The 10,103-nt window shown below is 53.7% G+C and overlaps 1 protein-coding gene across 3 annotated transcripts; it reads left to right on the top strand.

Moving 5' to 3' along the window:
• Nucleotides 1–382: 382 nt before the first annotated feature.
• Nucleotides 383–9,065, top strand: REM1 (RRAD and GEM like GTPase 1). Of its 3 annotated transcripts, none has more exons than XM_082600352.1 (5): nucleotides 383–471; nucleotides 1,353–1,906; nucleotides 2,959–3,047; nucleotides 6,858–7,059; nucleotides 8,333–9,065. In XM_082600352.1, exons 2-5 carry the CDS (start codon nucleotides 1,567–1,569, stop codon nucleotides 8,602–8,604), a joined length of 903 nt encoding a protein of 300 aa, XP_082456478.1. In that variant the 5' UTR covers nucleotides 383–471; nucleotides 1,353–1,566; the 3' UTR covers nucleotides 8,605–9,065. The 3 variants fall into 3 exon arrangements, with proteins under 3 accessions (XP_082456478.1, XP_082456480.1, XP_082456479.1); XM_082600354.1 differs by having other exon boundaries at nucleotides 392–471; nucleotides 1,411–1,906; XM_082600353.1 differs by having other exon boundaries at nucleotides 398–471; nucleotides 1,324–1,906.
• Nucleotides 9,066–10,103: the final 1,038 nt, after the last annotated feature.

The raw sequence follows: 10,103 nt of genomic DNA, 5'->3' as shown, positions 1-10,103 counted from the left end.
TTGTTTAAAATGCAGATTCCCGACCCTCTCTGCCAGGACTGCTGAATCTGCCTCTCTTGCAGGGTGGGACCTGGAATCTGAAGTTAACAAGTTCCCCAAGCGGTTTTTGTGAAGGCTAAAGTTGGTGTGCCCCATTGCTGGAGTGGATAGATGCAGATGCAGAGGGGATCCAGGCTCAGGAATTCAGAACCCGTATCCTTCCCCTCTCTCGCCCCCCACCCCTGGCCAAGGACTTGAAGCGGCGGGTCAGCTGAGCTCTGCGAAAAGTCATTCAGCGGCCAAGGCCCTGGGGCGGAGACCCCGGGGCTGCCCTAATGGGGCGGGGCTGGACGGGGCGGGGTCGCGGCTCCTCCCCCGGCCCGGGCGGCGGGGCGGGACCGGCCTGAGGGGCTATGCTGCGAGGCAGTGGTACAGCCTGGAACACCCGGCAGCTGCGGCGGCCGGGGACCCTGGACCCCTCCCCACACCGAGGTAAAGGCCCGCGCAGCCCGCCACCAACTTAGTCAAGTTGGTACGGAGTTCGCCAGGCGCCCGTATGGGGCGGGGGGATGGGGGGTGGGGGTTCTGCGGCACAGGCAGGGAAGAGGGGGGCCTCGAACACGCGTCCCGGAGTGAGGGCCCCCGGATCTCGGGCTCGGAGGGCTGTTCCCTGAGACAGGGAACCCTCCAGGGATCTGGGGACTCACACCCAGGACCCCCGGGCCGGGGAAGCTCGGACTCCGGGAATGGCATGCCCTCCTGGGCCCTGTAGGTCTCCTCTCCATCCCGCTCTCCACCGGGACCCCTTCCTGTCACCAAACCTGGGGTCCGGCTGCCTCGAAGCCCCCGCGCCCCCACAGCAGCTGGAAGCCGTAGTGCCAGCCGCTTCTGAATTTTTCACGGAGGGGGCGGGCCGGACACGCTGTTCCCATGGCACCGGGGCTCTCAGGTTTCAGCGGGAGGGAACCCCCAGACCCCCTAGCCTTTAGCAGGACCAAGCTGCCCGTCCTGCCTCTTCCTCAGCTCTCGTGGGATCGGGCAGCGGAAGTGAATCCCCCCGGGGCTCTCAACCCTCCTCCGTACTTCCCAACCCCGAACCGAACCGTGGGGAAGAGACCTGTGGGGAAGAAGAGGAGGGGGCAATTCAGGTGTCTTTCGTGAACGTGGGTCTCCTGTTCTGAATGGGTGGGGCAGCTCGGTGTGCACGCTTGTGTGGACATCCTACCTGGCTGCTGCCCCTCTGCCTATCTGTGTGTCACGGGGGAGTGGGTTATCCTCAAGGCATAGGAAATGGCCTCTGGGTGTGCATGCATGTGTGTGTTCACACGCACTCACCCCTCCCAGCCTGACCCAGGTTCTCTCTGGGCCTGAAGCCAGAAAGCCCCCACAGGGAGGATCTGAGGCGCCTCCTCCTCCCATTTGAACTCAAAGGAAGGAAGGACTGCTAGAAGGACTGGAAGGACGCCTCTGGAGGAAGCCGTCGCAGCAGCTCATCAGGACTCTACAGGAGAAGGGGCTCAAAGCACCTGGCTCACCACCCACTGCCCCTTCTTGCCGAAGGAAAGAAGGAAACCCCCCTTCCCAAGGATGACACTAAATACTCAGCAAGAGGCAAAGACCCCCCTGCGTCGCCGAGCCAGTACTCCACTGCCCCTGTCCACCCGGGGCCGCCAGCCTGGCCTCCTGGGCACAGCACCTTCTACACAGTCCCAGCATCCCCGACTGGGCCAATCAGCCTCCCTCAACACCCCCACCCGGCAACCTTCATCTGCCCCCAGTGGTTGGTCCTCTGAATCCAGCGACTCTGAAGGCTCCTGGGAGGCCCTCTACCGTGTGGTACTGCTTGGAGATCCTGGTGTAGGGAAGACCAGCCTGGCCAGCCTCTTTGCAGGAAAGCAAGAGCGGGATCTCCATGAACAGCTGGGAGGTAGGGACCCTGTGGGCTGGGAAGGGATCCGGTCGATGGAGTGAAATCCCTGTTATCTGGGACATAACGCTGCCAAGAACAGTTGTACAACTCATGCACTGCTCAACTCTGAGGGGCATCTTTCACAAAGACTATGAAGTGAATGATCACCCCCTGGAGTTGTGCAGGGCACAGCCTGCACAAAGATCTACAGGAGGGAAATTCCTTGAATAGTGGATGAGAATTGTGCTAATTTCTCATGGATGAGAGGTGTGTGATTCATTTTCATGTCATAAGGGAAGCAATTCTGAGTTCCACAAGTCCCAAGTATAAAGAAATGGTGAACTTCCTTCCCAACTCTCAGACCCTGTCCCACAGACAACCATCCATGCCCACCATGACCTGCAGCCAAACTAAGATCCTACCCAAAATGGAGGCTCCCAGACTCTTGAGTTGGGCCCTGGGTTCCTTTATTCCCAAGAGGTGGCAGTGAGCTGACAGGGCCTGGGGTCCCAGAATGATGAGGATCAGGGACCGGACAGAGGCAATGAAGATGAGTCCCTGCAGGACTGGCAGAGAGGACCTAGGGTGAGTGGGGGGAGAGGGGAGGTTAAAGGCAGAGAGGAGGTGGGGACACTCTGACCACGCCCTTTCTCCAGCCCTGACTGCTCAGAGTGTGAGCCCATATGTACCTATGTACACCAGTATGTATGACAGATAGGGAGACAGGGTTCCAGAGAGGGTAATGGGACCTGCCTGAAGCATACACTAAGCCAGGGACACAGCACGACTGGGAGAACTCCCAGCCCAACTTTAACCCCACCGCCCCACACTCATTCATTCAACCAAACCAACAAAACCTTTCTCAGCACCTACTGTGTGCCAGGTACTGTGCTGGCAGCTGGTGAGACATGGGCTCCTCATGCCGTTTCTTGGCCTATCAGGAGAGACAGACATCTAACAAATATGGTGAGCACTTCAAGGAGAAGTGGAGGGGGCAGAAAGAGGGGTTAGGGAGGCCTGCATCCTCCCCAGGCCTGCACCTCCTCCCTGAAATCCGTGTCTTTCCTCAGCCGCAGAAGATGTGTACGAGAGGACCCTCACGGTGGATGGAGAGGATACCACACTGCTGGTCATGGACACCTGGGAGGCTGAGAAACTGGTATGGCACAACAAGCAGGATTTGGGGGGAGGGGTGCTGAGGTTAGTACCAGATTCCTGTCCCCTCCTAGGACACTACAGAGCAGGGACAGGGCAGGGCCCATCCTCAGCACCTCCCCAAACCCACAGCTCCTAAGCAGCCTTTCCAACCAAAGCCAGGAGAACCTCATGACCCTGACCCCCTTTTCTCACTCCATTCATCCTCTCCTCACAGCCATCCCAGGGTGTGCTTCTCCCCCTGCAAATCTTCCCCTCATGAGCACCCTTATCCCATTCCACCCACCCACATTGTACAGAAAAAGGAACACCAGATTTAGCCTGAGGTTGAACCCCGTCTTCCTTTGTCTTACCAGTTGGCTTTGTGCAATTGACTTACCCACTCTGAGCTTCAGTTTTCTCACCTAATAAATGGGTGAATCATTCCTGCCTTCCTTACCAGCTGGTTTTTTCAAACTTCTTATGCAGTTTCACAGAGATAAGCACAGTTTGGAGCATGAAAAAATGCTGAACGTGAGTGAAGAATTGTAAATAATGATAATTCTTATCGATCATGACTTCGTAGCTAGTAAAAAGAGGAAACCAAAGATATCCTTCCCTAGCCCATTCCAAAGGAGGAAGAGAGCACTGGGCAGGGACATGTCCCCATTATGCTTTTCTTATCTTGCTTGAGTTTTCTTACCTTTGTTTATCTTGGTGAGTCTTTTTTCTTGCTATACAGGTAACACATGCTCATTGTAGAACTTTGAAGAAATACAACTAAGCAAAGAGAAGGATCTAAAAATCACCTGGGATCCCATCTCTCTAAGGGGTAGGCCCCTCCCCTAACACTCAGGGAGGCCCTGCCCACAGGGTGGGGCTTAGGAGGGCAATGTTGGGTGATTGACAAGAATGGCTGACAGCTCCAGAGATAGGCCCAAATTTAGGGATGAAGGAGCTACGAGACCAATTCCTTTTAACTAGCATAAAAGGAAACCCAGGTCCAAATGAGCATCATAATAATGATGATGGTTCTCCTAAGAGCAGCTGACATTTATGGAGCACCTTCTTCCTAAGTGTCAGCCCCTGTGCTAAACACTAGACATATATTTTGACATTCAGTCAAGACAAAAAAATGAGTGTATTTCTGATTCCCGTTCTACCAATGAGGAAATCAAAGCTCAGAGAGGTTATGTGTCCCAAGTTCTCAGATAGCAAGTGGGATTCAAACCCAGATTTATAATAGCCCAAAGCTTATACTCTTATGCACTAGGACCATCCCCACTGGGAGCATCACCTTCTGAACCTCCATCTGAGGTTCCACTGCTTCACTCGTTTATTAAGAAACACTGGCTGGGGCTTCCCTGGTGGCGCAGTGGTTGAGAGTCTGCCTGCCGATGCAGGTGACGTGGGTTCGTGCCCTGGTCCGGGAAGATCCCACATGCCGCGGAGCGGCTGGGCCCCTGAGCCACGGCCACTAGGCCTGCGCATCTGGAGCCTGTGCTCCGCAATGGGAGAGGCCACAACAGTGAGAGGCCCGCGTACCGCAAAAAAAAAAAAAAAGAAAAGAAAAGAAACACTGGCTGGCTGGTCCCCACCTCAGCCAGGGTGAAGGGAGGGCACCATGACCAAACCCAGATATGCAAGGCCTGCCCGGGGGTCCGACGTCAGGTCCCTGCAGGCCCATCACACACAGCGAGCCTCAGGGCCAGCCTCAGGGCGGCAGCCTTGAGGGTCCCACATCCTAGGGCCAGTGGAAGGCCTTGGGGATCCAGTGGCCAGCTCACACCCAAGCTTTATTTTTAAAAAAAGAAAGGAAGGAAGAAAAAAGAAACACTGGCTGGATATTTATAATGCGCCAGGACACTGAAGACCCATCAGTGACTAAGGCAGACATGCCTCCTGGCCTCTTGGAGCTCACAGACTGGTGAAGGAGGGTCTACTTTTTGGATGCAGTTGAGAATCCTATGGGACAGAGTCTAGTGAATTAAGAAGAGTGATCAGACTGGGAGTCCCATTTGGGAGACAGACTAGAAGGCAGGAATTGGAATTCTGTGCCCAGCTGGCTGTGTGGCCTTGAGAAAGTGTTCTCTTCTCTGGCCCTTGATTTCCCTACAGTTTCCGTGGCCATGTTTGTGAAGGCAGCTCCCAAAGAGGGTCCATGCAGAGAGGGTCCATGTTGATGTCAGAGAGGCAAAATCTGACAGAACTGGGAGGGCCTTTGGTTCATCCAGTAGTACCCCAGCCTCGCTGACCATCGGGGTCACCTGAAGAGTATTAGAAATCAGATTCTCAAGTCTCACCCCAGACCTAATGAAATAGAACCTATAAAAGTGGGGTCCTGGAATCTACATTTTTAATCACACCCCCAAGGGGTTCTTACCCACCAATCCATGTACCAACCAGCTTTTGTGATGCTAACACATAGCAAATCTTCCGTAAATATTTGTGCAATGAATGAATGAATGGTCAAGACCCACCCTCTCATTCTACAAATGAGAAAACAGACTCTGAGGGAGGAAGGAACCTGTCCATAGTCAAAACTAAGAACCCAGAATAAGAACCCACATCTGTCTGACTCAGTTCAGGGTTATTTGGCCCCGGGGAAGGATCAGTACAGCTGTTCAGAACTTACCCCTTTTGACAATGATGTTGACCATGGATCCGATGCTTTCCTACTTATCTACCTTATTTGGTTATCAGAAAACTTTTCTGGCTTCTTTTCCCCTCACAAACAATACTTCCACCACGCTCGGCATTTCCCACTCCTGCCCACTCTCTTCCCTCCTACTCAGCCTGCTCATCCTTTCTAACCCCACTCACCAGTCCACTGTGAAGCCCTCCCACACTCTGCCCAGTTGAGTTCTTCTGGTCTACCCCCGCCCCAAGCCCCATGGGTCCTCCAGCCACTTGCACACGGCTCTCTTTTTTTTGGCCGAGCTGCACAGCATGGCAGGGATCTTAGTTCCCTGACCAGGGATTGAACCCGCACCCCCTGCATTGGAAGCACGATTCTTAACCACTGGACTGCCAGGGACATCCCTGCATATGCCTCTCTTAATGGTACTTATCACACTGCATTATATCTCTCCATTTTCATAGCATCCCTTCCTAATCATGAGCTTTTGGAGGGCAGGAACTGTGTCTCCTTAAACACTTAGAAACACTTAGAAAGCTGTTACCTAGGTGGTTCAGTCTCGGAGTGCTGTCCCTGACAAAAGAGCATCATCCAAAACAATATCAAAATTACTCCAGTTCTTTCCTTTCCTTGTCAAACATCTTGAAAGGACTCCACTTCTTAAAATGCCCCTTGCCTCTCCCACTCCCTTCACTTACACGCCACAGTTGCTCCTTCAACTCTCTCTTCAAGACTATCCAGAAACAAACCTCCCCTGGAAGACAGCCTCCTGTCCCCACTTCTCTCCCTTCCTTTTTTTTTCTTAACTCTGGACTGCAAAAAGCCAAAAGGACTGTCTAGCAAGGCCAAACCCTCCTCAAACCAGACAAAAGAGCTGAAAAGGCAAAGCCAGAACTCTCCTTAGCAGAGCCCAATAAATCTTTTGTTGCCAGTGCCCGGCCTACAGAAGGAACCAGTGAATGAGAGAATGGAGTGAGGTAGTGTCACTAGCCCAATTTTTCAAGCAGAGAAACTGCGGCTCAGAGAAGATCGGTGGTTTCCCAAGGTGACACAGGAAATTATGGCAGAATTTGTCCCCCAATTTGTCCAAAGTATTAACCTCAGCCCCATCCCACCCGTTAGACCATCCCAGCCCCTCCTTTCTCAGCCAGGGCCTAGGTACCGTCTGAGGATGGGCCTGGGTTCCCTCCCCTACAGGATGAAAGCTGGAGCCAGGAGTCATGCCTGCAGGTGGGCAGCGCCTACGTTATCGTGTACTCCATCGCAGACCGGGGCAGCTTCGAGAGTGCCTCTGAGCTCCGCATTCAGCTGCGGCGCACATATCAGGCGGACCACGTGCCCATCATCCTGGTGGGCAACAAGGCGGACCTGGCACGCTGCCGGGAAGTCTCCGTGGAAGGTGAGCCCTCCACTCCACCCTCCTCCTCCATCTTTCTCTTAGCTCTGTTGTCACTGCGTCTCCTCCAGTGCTCCTCATCTCAGTGACTTGTGCCCCACCACCCCCACCCCGGCCACCTCCATCCTGCATCTACTTGCCTAAGCCTGAAAGCCTGAAACCATTCTTGGCTTGCCTCCTCTCTCATTCCCTCAGACCAGTCCCCAAACCTTGTCGGGTCCACCTCCCTTAACCCCACAGTCCCTTCCTGTCCCCATGCCCAGAGCCTCTGCCCCATCCTGGCATCTCCACTTTAGCCTGGGCCAACCCCGGTACTTCTCTACCCCCACTCAATCGGTTCTCCTCACCAGCTGCCAGAGTTTTCCTGAACCAGAGCTGACCTTGTCACTTCTTTGCCTAAAAATTCCCCTATGTGCCCCAATGCCCTTAGTCTGAGACACTTTATTCACCAGGCATGATAGGCCCAGTGCCTGTAAGCCTTTCAAGGGCTTACATCTGAGACCTGAAAAAGACAATTATTGACTCCAAAATACAGTGAGAAAATTATAAATTCAAATTTCACAGAGCTTTGTGTACAAAACATAATATTGTGTCAGCCAGCAACTGCAAACCAAAATGTTTAAAGTTATACTTAAATTGTATTTAAAGTGGGAGGGGGAATATTTTGATACAATTGATGTATCAGGTGGGACCCATAAAGATCTAAAAATGGCCCTACTCACAGGGCGAAATCTAAAAAATATGGAAACTGAGACCCAGAGTGGGGAGGCCAGTTCTACAGGGTCACCAGCCACTGAGGACTAGAACCCAGGCCCCTGCATCCAGCCCAGTGGCATCCTGGAGATGGAAGACCATATGCTTTATGAGCAGACGTCCCAAAATTCTGCAACATGATCCCCAGGAGATTTTGTTGAATCGCTGGTTCCCAGGCCTCACCTACCAAATTAGAATATCTGCGGGTGGGCTCAGCAACCTGCATTTTAACAAGCTCCCCCAGACAATTCTGATGCACAGATTAGACCCCTTCCCTGGCAGTCAAGACCCTTCCGTGGGACCTCCCGGTCTTCCCAGCCTCATCCTGCTATCAGTATCAATCACTAACCTGTGAACTAACTCCTCAAAGCCAGATTTATCTCTTGAGTCCCCTGGCACGCAGCACGAGGTATTGGGAAAGGAAAAATCATGCTTCCGGTTGAGACTGAACACACCTCCTGCTACCTTTATCTCCTTTTTCCGGTTGTGGCTCCGCCCTGGCTCACTGACCCCACCCGCTCAGAGGGCCGCGCCTGCGCTGTGGTGTTCGACTGCAAGTTCATCGAGACGTCAGCCACGCTGCAGCACAACGTGGCGGAGCTCTTCGAAGGTGTAGTGCGCCAACTGCGCTTGCGCCGCAGGAACTGCGCAGGCCGAGAGCCGCCGGCCCCCAGACGACGGGCAAGCCTCGGCCAGCGGGCTCGACACTTCCTGGCACGCTTAACTGCCCGCAGCGCCCGCCGCCGGGCACTCAAGGCCCGCTCCAAGTCCTGCCACAACCTGGCCGTGCTCTGAGGCCACCCGCCCACTCTCTGGGTGGGGGGCACTGGGATGCATTCTAGCCTCCACCAGGGCCACAGAGAGGCAGAGTCTCTGTGGCTTGCAGTCTGCATCGTGGGCCTTGGCCGCCCACTCCCCCAACGTACAGAGCATCTCCCCAGCCGCATCTTCACGGACCTCTCTGCCCTGGGCAAGTGATGGACAGACCATGGGGCCAAAGCCTAAATTGGGGGTTTCATGCGGTGCGTGTCTTTTTGTAAAAAGTCTTCCTTGTCCTTGGGCTCTGGCCAACCCTCAGAAATTCCCCCACAATAAACCAGACCAGAAGGATGTCCTGTCTGAGTGCCCAGATCTCTTCTTTTGGGCTCTTCCAGGCATCTCCACCTCCCACTTTTCCATCTACACGGGCTGCAGACTGGGTTGGCCTGCTGACCTGGGTGTCAGGGTTAGTCAATAAAATCACTGGACCAATTATGCATTCAGGCCCTTCTCTGAACCACTGGGCACAGCCCCTGCCCCACGACTTTGAGGGAGACACAGTGGAGCACAAGCAACCACAGTTCAGTGTGATGACCTCCTATTCTCTCATTAACTCGTTTTTTTAGATTGTAAATTCACAAAATATTCTCTGGAAAAAAAAAATCTTCACCCTCATCCTAGCAATATAATAGCTGGTGTTTGTTGGGAGCTGACTGGGTACTAAGCTGTCACAACTATTAATCTTCACGACCCATGTTTAACTAGTTAGAAAACAGAGGCATAGAACAGTGAAGGCTTATGCTCCAGATCACACAGCAGCTATAAGTGAAGTTGCCAGGATTCCAGCCCAGGCTTGTGAGACTAGAGTCTGTGGCCAGCTTATCCACAGTTCTCTTGGAGAATGTGACAAAAAACTATAGACTCCCAGGGAAATAGACTTTCAAACACAATTTTGCACACAATTTAAAGGGGGCGGGTGGACTCCATGAAACTCAATCCATTAATCCCCAGGATGGACCCCCGATTTAGTCCAACTCATTCCGTTTTCTAGCTGTGGAAATTGAAGCCCAGAGAGGGGAAGTGAGCACCCCAGAGTCGCCCAGCCAGTAAGGGTAAGGACCAGACCTCAGGGCCCAGCCTCCTCCTATGTCTGTGTGGGAAGTAGGTGGTAGTGAGGCATCATGGCTGGGGATGGGCCTCGGGGTCAGGTCAGGAGTTTCCAGCATAAGGGGAAGTGGTGTCACTACTTTGAGAGGAGAACATGATGCAAACAGTTTGGACCATTGTGTCCCTGATGCCTGACACCCCTGCCCCCAGCCAGCTGCCTGCCCAGATGCCTCAGCCCCCCACGTCGGCCGTGTCCCTGCTGCCAGGAACACCAAAGCACAAGCAGGCGAGCCATCCTCCAGCTGTGACCCCCCAATCTTGCCAGCAGGGCACTGATGGCACTTACTTTCCTATCCCAACTCCAGCCCAGGGAAGGGAAAAAGAGGAGGGTCTTCCCCCACCCTAAGCTGTCTCTGGAGGCCTGTGGT

The sequence above is a fragment of the Mesoplodon mirus genome (genome assembly GCF_964341445.2).
Source record: "Mesoplodon mirus genome assembly, chromosome: 15".
NCBI lineage: Eukaryota > Metazoa > Chordata > Mammalia > Artiodactyla > Ziphiidae > Mesoplodon > Mesoplodon mirus.
This window is presented reverse-complemented; position numbering and strand designations above follow the sequence as displayed.

Excerpts from the sequence above, each read along its gene's own strand:
- REM1 (XM_082600352.1), top strand. The coding sequence starts at position 1,567 with ATGACACTAAATACTCAGCAAGAGGCAAAGACCCCCCTGCGTCGCCGA. Across the intron at positions 3,048-6,857 it reads CCTGGGAGGCTGAGAAACTG|GATGAAAGCTGGAGCCAGGA; the intron begins GTATGGCACAAC and ends CCTCCCCTACAG. Across the intron at positions 7,060-8,332 it reads CCGGGAAGTCTCCGTGGAAG|AGGGCCGCGCCTGCGCTGTG; the intron begins GTGAGCCCTCCA and ends CCACCCGCTCAG.